This window comes from Oncorhynchus tshawytscha, linkage group LG28 (assembly GCF_018296145.1).
Source record: "Oncorhynchus tshawytscha isolate Ot180627B linkage group LG28, Otsh_v2.0, whole genome shotgun sequence".
In the NCBI taxonomy this organism is placed as follows: Eukaryota; Metazoa; Chordata; class Actinopteri; order Salmoniformes; family Salmonidae; genus Oncorhynchus; species Oncorhynchus tshawytscha.
In genome coordinates, this window is record NC_056456.1 from 39,276,573 (window position 1) to 39,298,153 (window position 21,581).

At 31.8% G+C, this 21,581-nt stretch overlaps 1 protein-coding gene across 2 annotated transcripts in view; it reads right to left on the reverse strand.

The window, feature by feature from the left end:
• The window catches only part of LOC112238324 (netrin-G1-like), a 184,616-nt gene that overhangs the window by 43,419 nt on the left and 119,616 nt on the right, over window positions 1-21,581 (reverse strand). For both annotated transcript variants that reach the window (XM_042308206.1, XM_042308207.1), the window contains exon 4: window positions 20,621-20,799. In XM_042308206.1, coding sequence (XP_042164140.1) covers window positions 20,621-20,799 — 179 coding nt within the window. The remainder of the gene's footprint in view (window positions 1-20,620; window positions 20,800-21,581) is intronic.

Below are 21,581 nucleotides of genomic sequence, written 5' to 3' on the forward strand. Positions count from 1 at the left end.
AAACCTATTCTACAGTTCTATTAGTTCTATCAAACCTATTCTACAGTTCTATTAGTTCTATCAAACCTATTCTACAGTTCTATTAGTTCTATCAAACCTATTCTACAGTTCTATTAGTTCTATTTAACCCATTCTACAGTTCTATTAGTTCTATCAAACCTATTCTACAGTTCTATTAGTTCTATTTAACCCATTCTACAGTTATTTTAGTTCTATTTAACCCATTCTACAGTTCTATTAGTTCTATTTAACCCATTCTACAGTTCTATTAGTTCTATTTAACCCATTCTACAGTTCTATAGTTCTATTTAACCCATTCTACAGTTCTATTAGTTCTATTTAACCCATTCTACAGTTCTATTAGTTCTATTTAACCCATTCTACAGTTCTATTAGTTCTATTTAACCCATTCTACAGTTCTATAGTTCTATTTAACCCATTCTACAGTTCTATTAGTTCTATTTAACCCATTCTACAGTTCTATTAGTTCTATTTAACCCATTCTACAGTTCTATTAGTTCTATTTAACCCATTCTACAGTTCTATTAGTTCTATTTAACCCATTCTACAGTTATATTAGTTCTATTTAACCCATTCTACAGTTCTATTAGTTCTATTTAACCCATTCTACAGTTCTATTAGTTCTATCAAACACATTCTACAGTTATATTAGTTCTATTTAACCCATTCTACAGTTCTATTAGTTCTATTTAACCCATTCTACAGTTCTATTAGTTCTATTTAACCCATTCTACAGTTCTATTAGTTCTATTTAACCCATTCTACAGTTCTATTAGTTCTATCAAACCTATTCTACAGTTCTATTAGTTCTATTTAACCCATTCTACAGTTCTATTAGTTCTATTTAACCCATTCTACAGTTCTATTAGTTCTATCAAACCTATTCTACAGTTATATTAGTTCTATCAAACCTATTCTACAGTTCTATCAGTTCTATTTAACCCATTCTACAGTTCTATTAGTTCTATCAAACCTATTCTACAGTTCTATTAGTTCTATCAAACCTATTCTACAGTTCTATTAGTTCTATTAGTTCTATCAAACCCATTCTACAGTTCTATTAGTTCTATTTAACCCATTCTACAGTTCTATTAGTTCTATCAAACCCATTCTACAGTTATATTAGTTCTATCAAACCTATTCTACAGTTCTATTAGTTCTATTTAACCCATTCTACAGTTCTATTAGTTCTATCAAACCTATTCTACAGTTCTATTAGTTCTATCAAACCTATTCTACAGTTCTATTAGTTCTATCAAACCCATTCTACAGTTCTATTAGTTCTATCAAACCTATTCTACAGTTCTATTAGTTCTATTTAACCCATTCTACAGTTCTATTAGTTCTATCAAACCTATTCTACAGTTCTATTAGTTCTATCAAACCCATTCTACAGTTCTATTAGTTCTATCAAACCTATTCTACAGTTCTATTAGTTCTATCAAACCTATTCTACAGTTCTATTAGTTCTATCAAACCTATTCTACAGTTCTATTAGTTCTATCAAACCTATTCTACAGTTCTATTAGTTCTATCAAACCTATTCTACAGTTCTATTAGTTCTATCAAACCTATTCTACAGTTCTATTAGTTCTATCAAACCTATTCTACAGTTCTATTAGTTCTATCAAACCTATTCTACAGTTATATTAGTTCTATCAAACCTATTCTACAGTTCTATTAGTTCTATTTAACCCATTCTACAGTTCTATTAGTTCTATCAAACCTATTCTACAGTTCTATTAGTTCTATTTAACCCATTCTACAGTTCTATTAGTTCTATTTAACCCATTCTACAGTTCTATTAGTTCTATTTAACCCATTCTACAGTTCTATTAGTTCTATTTAACCCATTCTACAGTTCTATTAGTTCTATTTAACCCATTCTACAGTTCTATTAGTTCTATTTAACCCATTCTACAGTTCTATTAGTTCTATTTAACCCATTCTACAGTTCTATTAGTTCTATTTAACCCATTCTACAGTTCTATTAGTTCTATTTAACCCATTCTACAGTTCTATTAGTTCTATTTAACCCATTCTACAGTTCTATTAGTTCTATTTAACCCATTCTACAGTTCTATTAGTTCTATTTAACCCATTCTACAGTTCTATTAGTTCTATTTAACCCATTCTACAGTTATATTAGTTCTATTTAACCCATTCTACAGTTCTATTAGTTCTATTTAACCCATTCTACAGTTCTATTAGTTCTATCAAACACATTCTACAGTTCTATTAGTTCTATTTAACCCATTCTACAGTTCTATTAGTTCTATTTAACCCATTCTACAGTTCTATTAGTTCTATTTAACCCATTCTACAGTTCTATTAGTTCTATTTAACCCATTCTACAGTTCTATTAGTTCTATCAAACCTATTCTACAGTTCTATTAGTTCTATTTAACCCATTCTACAGTTCTATTAGTTCTATTTAACCCATTCTACAGTTCTATTAGTTCTATCAAACCTATTCTACAGTTATATTAGTTCTATCAAACCTATTCTACAGTTCTATCAGTTCTATTTAACCCATTCTACAGTTCTATTAGTTCTATCAAACCTATTCTACAGTTATATTAGTTCTATCAAACCTATTCTACAGTTGTATTAGTTCTATCAAACCCATTCTACAGTTCTATTAGTTCTATTTAACCCATTCTACAGTTCTATTAGTTCTATCAAACCCATTCTACAGTTCTATTAGTTCTATTTAACCCATTCTACAGTTCTATTAGTTCTATTTAACCCATTCTACAGTTCTATTAGTTCTATTTAACCCATTCTACAGTTCTATTAGTTCTATCAAACCTATTCTACAGTTCTATTAGTTCTATTTAACCCATTCTACAGTTCTATTAGTTCTATCAAACCTATTCTACAGTTCTATTAGTTCTATTTAACCCATTCTACAGTTCTATTAGTTCTATTTAACCCATTCTACAGTTCTATTAGTTCTATCAAACCTATTCTACAGTTCTATTAGTTCTATTTAACCCATTCTACAGTTCTATTAGTTCTATCAAACCTATTCTACAGTTCTATTAGTTCTATCAAACCTATTCTACAGTTCTATTAGTTCTATCAAACCTATTCTACAGTTCTATTAGTTCTATCAAACCTATTCTACAGTTCTATTAGTTCTATCAAACCTATTCTACAGTTCTATTAGTTCTATTTAACCCATTCTACAGTTCTATTAGTTCTATCAAACCTATTCTACAGTTCTATTAGTTCTATTTAACCCATTCTACAGTTCTATTAGTTCTATTTAACCCATTCTACAGTTCTATTAGTTCTATTTAACCCATTCTACAGTTCTATTAGTTCTATTTAACCCATTCTACAGTTCTATAGTTCTATTTAACCCATTCTACAGTTCTATTAGTTCTATTTAACCCATTCTACAGTTCTATTAGTTCTATTTAACCCATTCTACAGTTCTATTAGTTCTATCAAACCTATTCTACAGTTCTATTAGTTCTATTTAACCCATTCTACAGTTCTATTAGTTCTATTTAACCCATTCTACAGTTCTATTAGTTCTATCAAACCTATTCTACAGTTCTATTAGTTCTATTTAACCCATTCTACAGTTCTATTAGTTCTATCAAACCTATTCTACAGTTCTATTAGTTCTATTTAACCCATTCTACAGTTCTATTAGTTCTATTTAACCCATTCTACAGTTCTATTAGTTCTATCAAACCTATTCTACAGTTCTATTAGTTCTATTTAACCCATTCTACAGTTCTATTAGTTCTATTTAACCCATTCTACAGTTCTATTAGTTCTATCAAACCTATTCTACAGTTCTATTAGTTCTATCAAACCTATTCTACAGTTCTATTAGTTCTATCAAACCTATTCTACAGTTCTATTAGTTCTATCAAACCTATTCTACAGTTCTATTAGTTCTATCAAACCTATTCTACAGTTCTATTAGTTCTATTTAACCCATTCTACAGTTCTATTAGTTCTATTTAACCCATTCTACAGTTCTATTAGTTCTATTTAACCCATTCTACAGTTCTATTAGTTCTATTTAACCCATTCTACAGTTCTATTAGTTCTATTTAACCCATTCTACAGTTCTATTAGTTCTATTTAACCCATTCTACAGTTCTATTAGTTCTATTTAACCCATTCTACAGTTCTATTAGTTCTATTTAACCCATTCTACAGTTCTATTAGTTCTATTTAACCCATTCTACAGTTCTATTAGTTCTATTTAACCCATTCTACAGTTCTATTAGTTCTATTTAACCCATTCTACAGTTCTATTAGTTCTATTTAACCCATTCTACAGTTCTATTAGTTCTATTTAACCCATTCTACAGTTCTATTAGTTCTATTTAACCCATTCTACAGTTCTATTAGTTCTATTTAACCCATTCTACAGTTCTATTAGTTCTATTTAACCCATTCTACAGTTCTATTAGTTCTATTTAACCCATTCTACAGTTCTATTAGTTCTATTTAACCCATTCTACAGTTCTATTAGTTCTATTTAACCCATTCTACAGTTCTATTAGTTCTATCAAACCCATTCTACAGTTCTATTAGTTCTATCAAACCTATTCTACAGTTATATTAGTTCTATCAAACCTATTCTACAGTTCTATCAGTTCTATTTAACCCATTCTACAGTTCTATTAGTTCTATCAAACCTATTCTACAGTTATATTAGTTCTATCAAACCTATTCTACAGTTATATTAGTTCTATCAAACCCATTCTACAGTTCTATTAGTTCTATTTAACCCATTCTACAGTTCTATTAGTTCTATTTAACCCATTCTACAGTTATATTAGTTCTATCAAACCTATTCTACAGTTCTATTATTTCTATTTAACCCATTCTACAGTTCTATTAGTTCTATTTAACCCATTCTACAGTTCTATTAGTTCTATCAAACCCATTCTACAGTTCTATTAGTTCTATTTAACCCATTCTACAGTTCTATTAGTTCTATTTAACCCATTCTACAGTTCTATTAGTTCTATTTAACCCATTCTACAGTTCTATTAGTTCTATTTAACCCATTCTACAGTTATATTAGTTCTATCAAACCTATTCTACAGTTCTATTAGTTCTATTTGACCCATTCTACAGTTCTATTAGTTCTATTTAACCCATTCTACAGTTCTATTAGTTCTATCAAACCTATTCTACAGTTATATTAGTTCTATCAAACCTATTCTACAGTTCTATCAGTTCTATTTAACCCATTCTACAGTTATATTAGTTCTATCAAACCTATTCTACAGTTATATTAGTTCTATCAAACCTATTCTACAGTTCTATTAGTTCTATCAAACCTATTCTACAGTTCTATTAGTTCTATCAAACCCATTCTACAGTTCTATTAGTTCTATTTAACCCATTCTACAGTTCTATTAGTTCTATCAAACCTATTCTACAGTTCTATTAGATCTATCATACCTATTCTACAGTTCTATTAGTTCTATCAAACCTATTCTACAGTTCTATAAGTTCTATTTAACCCATTCTACAGTTCTATTAGTTCTATTTAACCCATTCTACAGTTCTATTAGTTCTATCAAACCCATTCTACAGTTCTATTAGTTCTATTAAACCTATTCTACAGTTCTATTAGTTCTATCAAACCTATTCTACAGTTCTATTAGTTCTATTAAACCTATTCTACAGTTCTATTAGTTCTATCAAACCTATTCTACAGGTCTATAAGTTCTATTTAACCCATTCTACAGTTCTATCAAACCTATTCTACAGTTCTATTAGTTCTATTTAACCCATTCTACAGTTCTATTAGTTCTATTTAACCCATTCTACAGTTCTATTAGTTCTATCAAACCTATTCTACAGTTCTATTAGTTCTATCAAACCTATTCTACAGTTCTATTAGTTCTATTTAACCCATTCTACAGTTCTATCAAACCTATTCTACAGTTCTATTAGTTCTATCAAACCTATTCTACAGTTCTATTAGTTCTATCAAACCTATTCTACAGTTCTATTAGTTCTATCAAACCTATTCTACAGTTCTATTAGTTCTATTTAACCCATTCTACAGTTCTATTAGTTCTATCAAACCTATTCTACAGTTCTATTAGTTCTATTTAACCCATTCTACAGTTCTATTAGTTCTATTTAACCCATTCTACAGTTCTATTAGTTCTATTTAACCCATTCTACAGTTCTATTAGTTCTATTTAACCCATTCTACAGTTCTATTAGTTCTATTTAACCCATTCTACAGTTCTATAGTTCTATTTAACCCATTCTACAGTTCTATTAGTTCTATTTAACCCATTCTACAGTTCTATTAGTTCTATTTAACCCATTCTACAGTTCTATTAGTTCTATTTAACCCATTCTACAGTTCTATTAGTTCTATTTAACCCATTCTACAGTTCTATTAGTTCTATCAAACCCATTCTACAGTTCTATTAGTTCTATTTAACCCATTCTACAGTTCTATTAGTTCTATCAAACACATTCTACAGTTCTATTAGTTCTATTTAACCCATTCTACAGTTCTATTAGTTCTATTTAACCCATTCTACAGTTCTATTAGTTCTATCAAACCCATTCTACAGTTCTATTAGTTCTATTTAACCCATTCTACAGTTCTATTAGTTCTATTTAACCCATTCTACAGTTCTATTAGTTCTATTTAACCCATTCTACAGTTCTATTAGTTCTATTTAACCCATTCTACAGTTCTATTAGTTCTATTTAACCCATTCTACAGTTCTATTAGTTCTATCAAACCCATTCTACAGTTCTATTAGTTCTATTTAACCCATTCTACAGTTCTATTAGTTCTATCAAACCCATTCTACAGTTCTATTAGTTCTATTTAACCCATTCTACAGTTCTATTAGTTCTATTTAACCCATTCTACAGTTCTATTAGTTCTATTTAACCCATTCTACAGTTCTATTAGTTCTATGTAACCCATTCTACAGTTCTATTAGTTCTATTTAACCCATTCTACAGTTCTATTAGTTCTATTTAACCCATTCTACAGTTCTATTAGTTCTATCAAACCCATTCTACAGTTCTATTAGTTCTATTTAACCCATTCTACAGTTCTATTAGTTCTATTTAACCCATTCTACAGTTCTATTAGTTCTATTTAACCCATTCTACAGTTCTATTAGTTCTATCAAACCCATTCTACAGTTCTATTAGTTCTATTTAACCCATTCTACAGTTCTATTAGTTCTATTTAACCCATTCTACAGTTCTATTAGTTCTATTTAACCCATTCTACAGTTCTATTAGTTCTATTTAACCCATTCTACAGTTCTATTAGTTCTATTTAACCCATTCTACAGTTCTATTAGTTCTATTTAACCCATTCTACAGTTCTATTAGTTCTATTTAACCCATTCTACAGTTCTATTAGTTCTATTTAACCCATTCTACAGTTCTATTAGTTCTATTTAACCCATTCTACAGTTCTATTAGTTCTATTTAACCCATTCTACAGTTCTATTAGTTCTATCAAACCATTCTACAGTTATATTAGTTCTATTTAACCCATTCTACAGTTCTATTAGTTCTATTTAACCCATTCTACAGTTCTATTAGTTCTATTTAACCCATTCTACAGTTCTATTAGTTCTATTTAACCCATTCTACAGTTCTATTAGTTCTATTTAACCCATTCTACAGTTCTATTAGTTCTATTTAACCCATTCTACAGTTCTATTAGTTCTATTTAACCCATTCTACAGTTCTATTAGTTCTATTTAACCCATTCTACAGTTCTATTAGTTCTATTTAACCCATTCTACAGTTCTATTAGTTCTATTTAACCCATTCTACAGTTCTATTAGTTCTATCAAACCTATTCTACAGTTCTATTAGTTCTATCAAACCCATTCTACAGTTCTATTAGTTCTATTTAACCCATTCTACAGTTCTATTAGTTCTATCAAACCCATTCTACAGTTCTATTAGTTCTATCAAACCTATTCTACAGTTCTATTAGTTCTATCAAAATTCTACAGTTCTATTAGTTCTATCAAACCCATTCTACAGTTCTATTAGTTCTATTTAACCCATTCTACAGTTCTATTAGTTCTATTTAACCCATTCTACAGTTATATTAGTTCTATCAAACCTATTCTACAGTTCTATTATTTCTATTTAACCCATTCTACAGTTCTATTAGTTCTATTTAACCCATTCTACAGTTCTATTAGTTCTATCAAACCTATTCTACAGTTCTATTAGTTCTATTAGTTCTTAACCCATTCTACAGTTCTATTAGTTCTATTTAACCCATTCTACAGTTCTATTAGTTCTATTTAACCCATTCTACAGTTCTATTAGTTCTATTTAACCCATTCTACAGTTCTATTAGTTCTATCAAACCCATTCTACAGTTCTATTAGTTCTATTTAACCCATTCTACAGTTCTATTAGTTCTATTTAACCCATTCTACAGTTCTATTAGTTCTATTTAACCCATTCTACAGTTCTATTAGTTCTATTTAACCCATTCTACAGTTCTATTAGTTCTATCAAACCTATTCTACAGTTCTATTAGTTCTATTTAACCCATTCTACAGTTCTATTAGTTCTATTTAACCCATTCTACAGTTCTATTAGTTCTATCAAACCTATTCTACAGTTATATTAGTTCTATCAAACCTAATCTACAGTTCTATTAGTTCTATTCTAGTTCTATTAGTTCAAACCCATTCTACAGTTCTATTAGTTCTATTTAACCCATTCTACAGTTCTATTAGTTCTATCAAACCTATTCTACAGTTCTATTAGTTCTATCAAACCTATTCTACAGTTCTATTAGTTCTATCAAACCTATTCTACAGTTCTATTAGTTCTATCAAACCCATTCTACAGTTCTATTAGTTCTATTTAACCCATTCTACAGTTCTATTAGTTCTATCAAACCCATTCTACAGTTCTATTAGTTCTATCAAACCTATTCTACAGTTCTATTAGTTCTATCAAACCCATTCTACAGTTCTATTAGTTCTATTTAACCCATTCTACAGTTCTATTAGTTCTATCAAACCCATTCTACAGTTCTATAAGTTCTATTTAACCCATTCTACAGTTCTAGTTCAAACCTATTCTACAGTTCTATTAGTTCTATTTAACCCATTCTACAGTTCTATTAGTTCTATTTAACCCATTCTACAGTTCTATTAGTTCTATTAAACCTATTCTACAGTTCTATTAGTTCTATCAAACCTATTCTACAGTTCTATAAGTTCTATTTAACCCATTCTACAGTTCTATCAAACCTATTCTATAGTTCTATTAGTTCTATCAAACCTATTCTACAGTTCTATTAGTTCTATCAAACCTATTCTACAGTTCTATTAGTTCTATCAAACCTATTCTACAGTTCTATTAGTTCTATCAAACCTATTCTACAGTTCTATTAGTTCTATCTAACCCATTCTACAGTTCTATTAGTTCTATTTAACCCATTCTACAGTTCTATTAGTTCTATTTAACCCATTCTACAGTTCTATTAGTTCTATTTAACCCATTCTACAGTTCTATTAGTTCTATTTAACCCATTCTACAGTTCTATTAGTTCTATTTAACCCATTCTACAGTTCTATTAGTTCTATTTAACCCATTCTACAGTTCTATTAGTTCTATTTAACCCATTCTACAGTTCTATTAGTTCTATTATTCTATTTAACCCATTCTACAGTTCTATTAGTTCTATTTAACCCATTCTACAGTTCTATTAGTTCTATCAAACCCATTCTACAGTTCTATTAGTTCTATTTAACCCATTCTACAGTTCTATTAGTTCTATTTAACCCATTCTACAGTTCTATTAGTTCTATTTAACCCATTCTACAGTTCTATTAGTTCTATTTAACCCATTCTACAGTTCTATTAGTTCTATTTAACCCATTCTACAGTTCTATTAGTTCTATTTAACCCATTCTACAGTTCTATTAGTTCTATTTAACCCATTCTACAGTTCTATTAGTTCTATTTAACCCATTCTACAGTTCTATTAGTTCTATTTAACCCATTCTACAGTTCTATTAGTTCTATTTCAAACCCATTCTACAGTTCTATTAGTTCTATTTAACCCATTCTACAGTTCTATTAGTTCTATCAAACACATTCTACAGTTATATTAGTTCTATCTAAACCCATTCTACAGTTCTATTAGTTCTATTTAACCCATTCTACAGTTCTATTAGTTCTATCAAACCCATTCTACAGTTCTATTAGTTCTATTTAACCCATTCTACAGTTCTATTAGTTCTATTTAACCCATTCTACAGTTCTATTAGTTCTATTTAACCCATTCTACAGTTCTATTAGTTCTATTTAACCCATTCTACAGTTCTATTAGTTCTATTTAACCCATTCTACAGTTCTATTAGTTCTAATCAAACCCATTCTACAGTTCTTAGTTCTATTTAACCCATTCTACAGTTCTATTAGTTCTATCAAACCCATTCTACAGTTCTATTAGTTCTATTTAACCCAAACAGTTCTATTAGTTCTATTTAACCCATTCTACAGTTCTATTAGTTCTATTTAACCCATTCTACAGTTCTATTAGTTCTATTTAACCCATTCTACAGTTCTATTAGTTCTATTTAACCCATTCTACAGTTCTATTAGTTCTATTTAACCCATTCTACAGTTCTATTAGTTCTATCAAACCCATTCTACAGTTCTATTAGTTCTATTTAACCCATTCTACAGTTCTATTAGTTCTATTTAACCCATTCTACAGTTCTATTAGTTCTATTTAACCCATTCTACAGTTCTATTAGTTCTATCAAACCCATTCTACAGTTCTATTAGTTCTATTTAACCCATTCTACAGTTCTATTAGTTCTATTTAACCCATTCTACAGTTCTATTAGTTCTATTTAACCCATTCTACAGTTCTATTAGTTCTATTTAACCCATTCTACAGTTCTATTAGTTCTATTTAACCCATTCTACAGTTCTATTAGTTCTATTTAACCCATTCTACAGTTCTATTAGTTCTATTTAACCCATTCTACAGTTCTATTAGTTCTATTTAACCCATTCTACAGTTCTATTAGTTCTATTTAACCCATTCTACAGTTCTATTAGTTCTATCAAACCATTCTACAGTTATATTAGTTCTATTTAACCCATTCTACAGTTCTATTAGTTCTATTTAACCCATTCTACAGTTCTATTAGTTCTATTTAACCCATTCTACAGTTCTATTAGTTCTATTTAACCCATTCTACAGTTCTATTAGTTCTATTTAACCCATTCTACAGTTCTATTAGTTCTATTTAACCCATTCTACAGTTCTATTAGTTCTATTTAACCATTCTACAGTTCTATTAGTTCTATTTAACCCATTCTACAGTTCTATTAGTTCTATTTAACCCATTCTACAGTTCTATTAGTTCTATTTAACCCATTCTACAGTTCTATTAGTTCTATTCAAACCATTCTACAGTTCTATTAGTTCTATCAAACCTATTCTACAGTTCTATTAGTTCTATCAAACCCATTCTACAGTTCTATTAGTTCTATTTAACCCATTCTACAGTTCTATTAGTTCTATTTAACCCATTCTCAGTTCTATTAGTTCTATCAAACCTATTCTACAGTTATATTAGTTCTATCAAACCTATTCTACAGTTGTATTAGTTCTATCAAACCCATTCTACAGTTCTATTAGTTCTATTTAACCCATTCTACAGTTCTATTAGTTCTATTTAACCCATTCTACAGTTATATTAGTTCTATCAAACCTATTCTACAGTTCTATTATTTCTATTTAACCCATTCTACAGTTCTATTAGTTCTATTTAACCCATTCTACAGTTCTATTAGTTCTATCAAACCTATTCTACAGTTCTATTAGTTCTATTTAACCCATTCTACAGTTCTATTAGTTCTATTTAACCCATTCTACAGTTCTATTAGTTCTATTTAACCCATTCTACAGTTCTATTAGTTCTATTTAACCCATTCTACAGTTATATTAGTTCTATCAAACCTATTCTACAGTTCTATTAGTTCTATTTGACCCATTCTACAGTTCTATTAGTTCTATTTAACCCATTCTACAGTTCTATTAGTTCTATCAAACCTATTCTACAGTTATATTAGTTCTATCAAACCTATTCTACAGTTGTATTAGTTCTATCAAACCCATTCTACAGTTCTATTAGTTCTATTTAACCCATTCTACAGTTATATTAGTTCTATCAAACCTATTCTACAGTTCTATTATTTCTATTTAACCCATTCTACAGTTCTATTAGTTCTATTTAACCCATTCTACAGTTCTATTAGTTCTATCAAACCTATTCTACAGTTCTATTAGTTCTATTTAACCCATTCTACAGTTATTTTAGTTCTATTTAACCCATTCTACAGTTCTATTAGTTCTATTTAACCCATTCTACAGTTCTATTAGTTCTATTTAACCCATTCTACAGTTCTATTAGTTCTATCAAACCTATTCTACAGTTCTATTAGTTCTATCAAACCTATTCTACAGTTCTATTAGTTCTATTTAACCCATTCTACAGTTATATTAGTTCTATCAAACCTATTCTACAGTTATATTAGTTCTATCAAACCTATTCTACAGTTCTATTAGTTCTATCAAACCTATTCTACAGTTCTATTAGTTCTATCAAACCCATTCTACAGTTCTATTAGTTCTATCAAACCTATTCTACAGTTCTATTAGATCTATCATACCTATTCTACAGTTCTATTAGTTCTATTAAACCTATTCTACAGTTCTATTAGTTCTATCAAACCTATTCTACAGGTCTATAAGTTCTATTTAACCCATTCTACAGTTCTATTAGTTCTATCAAACCCATTCTACAGTTCTATTAGTTCTATCAAACCTATTCTACAGTTCTATTAGTTCTATCATACCTATTCTACAGTTCTATTAGTTCTATTAAACCTATTCTACAGTTCTATTAGTTCTATCAAACCTATTCTACAGGTCTATAAGTTCTATTTAACCCATTCTACAGTTCTATCAAACCTATTCTACAGTTCTATTAGTTCTATTTAACCCATTCTACAGTTCTATTAGTTCTATTTAACCCATTCTACAGTTCTATTAGTTCTATTAAACCTATTCTACAGTTCTATTAGTTCTATCAAACCTATTCTACAGTTCTATAAGTTCTATTTAACCCATTCTACAGTTCTATCAAACCTATTCTATAGTTCTATTAGTTCTATCAAACCTATTCTACAGTTCTATTAGTTCTATTTAACCTATTCTACAGTTATATTAGTTCTATCAAACCTATTCTACAGTTCTATTAGTTCTATTTAACCCATTCTACAGTTCTATTAGTTCTATCAAACCTATTCTACAGTTCTATTAGTTCTATTTAACCCATTCTACAGTTCTATTAGTTCTATTTAACCCATTCTACAGTTCTATTAGTTCTATTTAACCCATTCTACAGTTCTATTAGTTCTATTTAACCCATTCTACAGTTCTATTAGTTCTATTTAACCCATTCTACAGTTCTATAGTTCTATTTAACCCATTCTACAGTTCTATTAGTTCTATTTAACCCATTCTACAGTTCTATTAGTTCTATTTAACCCATTCTACAGTTCTATTAGTTCTATTTAACCCATTCTACAGTTCTATTAGTTCTATTTAACCCATTCTACAGTTCTATTAGTTCTATCAAACCCATTCTACAGTTCTATTAGTTCTATTTAACCCATTCTACAGTTCTATTAGTTCTATCAAACACATTCTACAGTTATATTAGTTCTATTTAACCCATTCTACAGTTCTATTAGTTCTATTTAACCCATTCTACAGTTCTATTAGTTCTATCAAACCCATTCTACAGTTCTATTAGTTCTATTTAACCCATTCTACAGTTCTATTAGTTCTATTTAACACATTCTACAGTTCTATTAGTTCTATTTAACCCATTCTACAGTTCTATTAGTTCTATTTAACCCATTCTACAGTTCTATTAGTTCTATTTAACCCATTCTACAGTTCTATTAGTTCTATCAAACCCATTCTACAGTTCTATTAGTTCTATTTAACCCATTCTACAGTTCTATTAGTTCTATCAAACCCATTCTACAGTTCTATTAGTTCTATTTAACCCATTCTACAGTTCTATTAGTTCTATTTAACCCATTCTACAGTTCTATAGTTCTATTTAACCCATTCTACAGTTCTATTAGTTCTATTTAACCCATTCTACAGTTCTATTAGTTCTATTTAACCCATTCTACAGTTCTATTAGTTCTATTTAACCCATTCTACAGTTCTATTAGTTCTATTTAACCCATTCTACAGTTCTATTAGTTCTATTTAACCCATTCTACAGTTCTATTAGTTCTATTTAACCCATTCTACAGTTATATTAGTTCTATCAAACCTATTCTACAGTTCTATTAGTTCTATTTGACCCATTCTACAGTTCTATTAGTTCTATTTAACCCATTCTACAGTTCTATTAGTTCTATCAAACCTATTCTACAGTTCTATTAGTTCTATCAAACCTATTCTACAGTTCTATTAGTTCTATCAAACCCATTCTACAGTTCTATTAGTTCTATTTAACCCATTCTACAGTTCTATTAGTTCTATCAAACCTATTCTACAGTTCTATTAGTTCTATTTAACCCATTCTACAGTTCTATTAGTTCTATCAAATCTATTCTACAGTTCTATTAGTTCTATCAAACTTATTCTACAGTTCTATTAGTTCTATTTAACCCATTCTACAGTTCTATTAGTTCTATCAAACCCATTCTACAGTTCTATTAGTTCTATTTAACCCATTCTACAGTTCTATTAGTTCTATCAAACCTATTCTACAGTTCTATTAGATCTATCATACCTATTCTACAGTTCTATTAGTTCTATCAAACCTATTCTACAGTTCTATAAGTTCTATTTAACCCATTCTACAGTTCTATCAAACCTATTCTACAGTTCTATTAGTTCTATTTAACCCATTCTACAGTTCTATTAGTTCTATTTAACCCATTCTACAGTTCTATTAGTTCTATTAAACCTATTCTACAGTTCTATTAGTTCTATCAAACCTATTCTACAGTTCTATAAGTTCTATTTAACCCATTCTACAGTTCTATCAAACCTATTCTATAGTTCTATTAGTTCTATCAAACCTATTCTACAGTTCTATTAGTTCTATCAAACCTATTCTACAGTTCTATTAGTTCTATCAAACCTATTCTACAGTTCTATTAGTTCTATTTAACCCATTCTACAGTTCTATTAGTTCTATCAAACCTATTCTACAGTTCTATTAGTTCTATTTAACCCATTCTACAGTTCTATTAGTTCTATTTAACCCATTCTACAGTTCTATTAGTTCTATTTAACCCATTCTACAGTTCTATTAGTTCTATTTAACCCATTCTACAGTTCTATTAGTTCTATTTAACCCATTCTACAGTTCTATTAGTTCTATTTAACCCATTCTACAGTTCTATAGTTCTATTTAACCCATTCTACAGTTCTATTAGTTCTATTTAACCCATTCTACAGTTCTATTAGTTCTATTTAACCCATTCTACAGTTCTATAGTTCTATTTAACCCATTCTACAGTTCTATTAGTTCTATTTAACCCATTCTACAGTTCTATTAGTTCTATTTAACCCATTCTACAGTTCTACTAGTTCTATCAAACACATTCTACAGTTATATTAGTTCTATTTAACCCATTCTACAGTTCTATTAGTTCTATTTAACCCATTCTACAGTTCTATTAGTTCTATCAAACCCATTCTACAGTTCTATTAGTTCTATTTAACCCATTCTACAGTTCTATTAGTTCTATTTAACCATTCTACAGTTCTATTAGTTCTATTTAACCCATTCTACAGTTCTATTAGTTCTATTTAACCCATTCTACAGTTCTATTAGTTCTATTTAACCCATTCTACAGTTCTATTAGTTCTATCAAACCCATTCTACAGTTCTAATAGTTCTATTTAACCCATTCTACAGTTCTATTAGTTCTATCAAACCCATTCTACAGTTCTATTAGTTCTATTTAACCCATTCTACAGTTCTATTAGTTCTATTTAACCCATTCTACAGTTCTATTAGTTCTATTTAACCCATTCTACAGTTCTATTAGTTCTATTTAACCCATTCTACAGTTCTATTAGTTCTATTTAACCCATTCTACAGTTCTATTAGTTCTATTTAACCCATTCTACAGTTCTATTAGTTCTATCAAACCCATTATACAGTTCTATTAGTTCTATTTAACCCATTCTACAGTCCTATTAGTTCTATTTAACCCATTCTACAGTTCTATTAGTTCTATTTAACCCATTCTACAGTTCTATTAGTTCTATTTAACCCATTCTACAGTTCTATTAGTTCTATTTAACCCATTCTACAGTTCTATTAGTTCTATTTAACCCATTCTACAGTTCTATTAGTTCTATTTAACCCATTCTACAGTTCTATTAGTTCTATTTAACCCATTCTACAGTTCTATTAGTTCTATCAAACCCATTATACAGTTCTATTAGTTCTATTTAACCCATTCTACAGTTCTATTAGTTCTATTTAACCCATTCTACAGTTCTATTAGTTCTATTTAACCCATTCTACAGTTCTATAGTTCTATTTAACCCATTCTACAGTTCTATTAGTTCTATTTAACCCATTCTACAGTTCTATTAGTTCTATTTAACCCATTCTACAGTTCTATAGTTCTATTTAACCCATTCTACAGTTCTATAGTTCTATTTAACCCATTCTACAGTTCTATTAGTTCTATTTAACCCATTCTACAGTTCTATTAGTTCTATTTAACCCATTCTACAGTTCTATTAGTTCTATTTAACCCATTCTACAGTTCTAATAGTTCTATTTAACCCATTCTACAGTTCTATAGTTCTATTTAACCCATTCTACAGTTCTATTAGTTCTATTTAACCCATTCTACAGTTCTATTAGTTCTATTTAACCCATTCTACAGTTCTATAGTTCTATTTAACCCATTCTACAGTTCTATTAGTTCTATTTAACCCATTCTACAGTTCTATTAGTTCTATTTAACCCATTCTACAGTTCTATTAGTTCTATTTAACCCATTCTACAGTTCTATTAGTTCTATTTAACCCATTCTACAGTTCTATTAGTTCTATTTAACCCATTCTACAGTTCTATTAGTTCTATTTAACCCATTCTACAGTTCTATTAGTTCTATTTAACCCATTCTACAGTTCTATTAGTTCTATTTAACCCATTCTACAGTTCTATTAGTTCTATTTAACCCATTCTACAGTTCTATTAGTTCTATTTAACCCATTCTACAGTTCTATAGTTCTATTTAACCCATTCTACAGTTCTATTAGTTCTATTTAACCCATTCTACAGTTCTATTAGTTCTATTTAACCCATTCTACAGTTCTATTAGTTCTATTTAACCCATTCTACAGTTCTATTAGTTCTATTTAACCCATTCTACAGTTCCATTAGTTCTATTTAACCCATTCTACAGTTCTATTAGTTCTATTTAACCCATTCTACAGTTCTATTAGTTCTATTTAACCCATTCTACAGTTCAACATTACTCCACAAGGGGTACCTGCTTTTCTCTCCACCTAACTTCCTGTCATGGGGACACCGCATGTGGAAGAAACATTAGGAGGATTTGTATGCACTGATGAAGGTCACTTTGCCACAATAACTTTTAAATGTGCCTCTGCAAGTGTGAGAATGCTCTCTGTTTCTCTCCAGTTTCACATCTAGTTTCACACTCCTTGTTTGGTATGGAGTAGATTATCACAGCTTCAAGGAACCTTAACGTTGATATAGAATGGGCTAAGTCTTTTATGTCTATATCTAAAGTATTTGATAATCTAGATATGTTCTGGTCCGTGCTTCAGCCCTCAGTATTGTGACAGCTCTGGTCCCCCAGCAACAAGAGCCTCACCTGTCTCTGAGGTGTTACATGGTAGGTCACATACTGTACATATATGCATATGAATATGAAATATGCTAAATGTATTACCCCCCTCTGTCTGTTACTACCTAGGAGATTAATTACTATTGTGATTAAAGAGGAGGACTTCATGACAGATGAGCGTTATTAGACTATAATTAAATTCTGCACTTTCAGCAAATTTGTCTTCATATGTAGGACCATATGTTTAATATCCTAACAGGAGATATGAGCCACTGGGTTCCTTGCTTCATGGGGGGGGTAATAGGGCGTGTCCCAAATGGCACCTCATTCCCTACACAGTACACTAGCAGGGCCCATAGGGCTCTGGTCAAAAGTGTAGAGAATAGGGTGCCATTTGGGATTTAGCAATAGTCTCAGGTTTCTCTTATGAGAGAATAACAAATAACTCAAAATCAAAGACAAAAGCCTTCAAACTTCCACATCTGTGGGGGGAGTAATACGATTACATTATTTTATTATTATGTAATAATGTCAGGGTGTCATCCGCGCCATTATTGCATTCTTTGTTTCTGCCAAACGAGTGTGTAATATTGCTTTTGAAATGGAGGATATGGAGACTGGGTCTGGGGTTTCATCAGTTCAGTGCAGATGCGTCCGAATGTCGGCTGTTTTTAATAACGCCCTGTCAGTCAGTTGAGCTAGACGGTTGGTCCCAGAACTGGAGGAGCGCAACGCAGGGGGGAGAAAAAAATCAAGCAATATCGCATTGGAATGCACACATGGGAAAGGACCCACCTACACACACACACACACACACACACACACACACACACACACACACACAAATATGCTGCGTACAAAACACACACACACACACACACACACAAATATGCTGCGTACAAACACACACACACACACACACAAATATGCTGCGTACAAAAACACACACACACACACACACACACAAATACACACAAACACACAAATACACACACAACACACACACACACACACACACACACACACACACACACACACAAACACTCACACACAATCTCAAAGAATGATTGCCTCAAACATATGCAGAAACTACAAACACATCAAATGTAAAGAGAGTATGTAGGCTACCTCATGTGCAAGACAACAGTACACCGCTAACACCATCAAACACTGAGAGCACGCCACCAGCATCTTCACTGTCGTACAGACTCCAAAGCTTTGTTTGATTCAGCAGGAAGAACATAGGGCCTCCCACCTGCCCAGTGTTGGGCTGGTTATAGCGCCTTATTCCTCAGTGTTGGGCTGGTCTCAGCCTCCAGTATTTATGCTGCAGTAGTTTATGTGTCGGGGGGCTGGGGTCAGTTTGTTATATCTGGAGTACTTCTCCTGTCCTATTCGGTGTCCTGTGTGAATCTAAGTGTGCGTTCTCTAATTCTCTCCTTCTCTCTTTCTTTCTCTCTCTCGGAGGACCTGAGCCCTAGGACTATGCCCCAGGACTACCTGACATGATGACTCCTTGCTGTCCCCAGTCCACCTGACCGTGCTGCTGCTCCAGTTTCAACTGTTCTGCCTTATTATTATTCGACCATGCTGGTCATTTATGAACATTTGAACATCTTGGCCATGTTCTGTTATAATCTCTACCTGGCACAGCCAGAAGAGGACTGGCCACCCCACATAGCCTGGTTCCTCTCTAGGTTTCTTCCTAGGTTTTGGCCTTTCTAGGGAGTTTTTCCTAGCCACCGTGCTTCTACACCTGCATTGCTTGCTGTTTGGGGTTTTAGGCTGGGTTTCTGTACAGCACTTTGAGATATCAGCTGATGTACGAAGGGCTATATAAATACATTTGATTTGATTTGTTATAGCGCCTTATTCCTCAGTGTTGGGCTGGTATAGCACCTTATTCCTCAGTGTTGGGCTGCTATAGCACCTTATTCCTCTATAGCACCTTATTTCTCAGTGTTGGGCTGCTATAGCACCTTATTCCTCTATAGCACCTTATTCCTCAGTGTTGGGCTGCTATAGCACCTTATTCCTCTATAGCACCTTCTTCCTCAGTGTTGGTCTGGCTATAGCACCTTATTCCTCAGTGTTGGTCTGGCTATAGCACATTATTCCTCAGTGTTGGGCTGCTATAGCACCTTATTCCTCTATAGCACCTTATTCCTCAGTGTTGGGCTGCTATAGCACCTTATTCCTCAGTGTTGGGCTCCTATAGCACCTTATTCCTCTATAGCACCTTATTCCTCAGTGTTGGGCTGCTATAGCACCTTATTCCTCAGTGTTGGGCTGCTATAGAACCTTATTCCTCAGTGTTGGGCTGGCTATAGCACCTTATTCCTCTATAGCACCTTATTCCTCTATAGCACCTTATTCCTCTATAGCACCTTATTCCTCAGTGTTGGGCTGCTATAGCACCTTATTCCTCAGTGTTGGGCTGCTATAGCACCTTATTCCTCAGTGTTGGGCTGGCTATAGCACCTTAGCCCTCAGCTAGCCTCCCTGGTGTTAGCCTGGTGTTAGCCTGGAATTATGGGTAGCCCCCTACCTTAGGATCTGAATATCAAACTGCAAATACCCACATAACAACAAGTACCTTCTGGTAAAGATATTACAATGAAGTACAGGATTTTTCAACAATGTAATTTCTATAGAAGAAGGGAAAGCTACTTACAGATGTTAGCAGTTCCTTTGGGAATGGGCAGGTAGGACCCGACGCTCCAGGGTCGTCCGTGGTAGTGTCTCTTACAGCGGCCGCAGTCTGGTCCTGTTGTGTTGTGTTCACACTCACACCCCAGCTTCCCCTTGTCCTTGTCAAACACACAGCTGTTGGAGTGCAGGTTACACTTACACCTGAGGAGGGAAAACAGACAAATTATCTGATCTTCTACAATAACAACACTTATAAACAAGACGGGATACAGCTGTTGGTGTGCAGTGCAGGTTGCACTTCAACTTGAGAAGGAAAAACCCATTAAAGACACAGAGGATGTAATACATGTTATTATTCATACCAAAGTCTGTGGGTTGGTGCTTCCAACCAGACTACAGTATTATGAACTAATTTATTCACCTGAATAAAATGTGACCGGGGAGCTAACACAAACATTCATGTCTAAGACAAGGTTACCTTTTCATGTCTCAGACAAGGTTACCTTTTTCATGTCTAAGACAAGGTTACCTTTTTCATGTCTAAGACAAGATTACCTTTTTCATGTCTAAGACAAGATTACCTTTTTCATGTCTAAGACAAGGTTACTTTTTCATGCCAATATTCATGCCCTTGCTGTGGAGCATTTTGCCCATTTTATGATTTAATAGTGTGTATTTTAGTACTCCGGTACTTGACTTAGATCAGACTAAAATGAAAGAGAGAGAAAAGGCATTATTATTCTGCTCCTAAAACCAGAGCTCGTTTGGCTAACCTCCTGTGGAGCAGGAGCATCAAATACGGTCAGGATAGTGACTCTAAAACAAAAGGCAACTCTGCGTGAATCCCAAACAGCATCCTATTCACAATATACAACTCTGCGTGAATCCCAAACAGCATCATATTCACAATATACAACTCTGTGTGAATCCCAAACAGCATCATATTCACAATATACAACTCTGTGTGAATCCCAAACAGCATC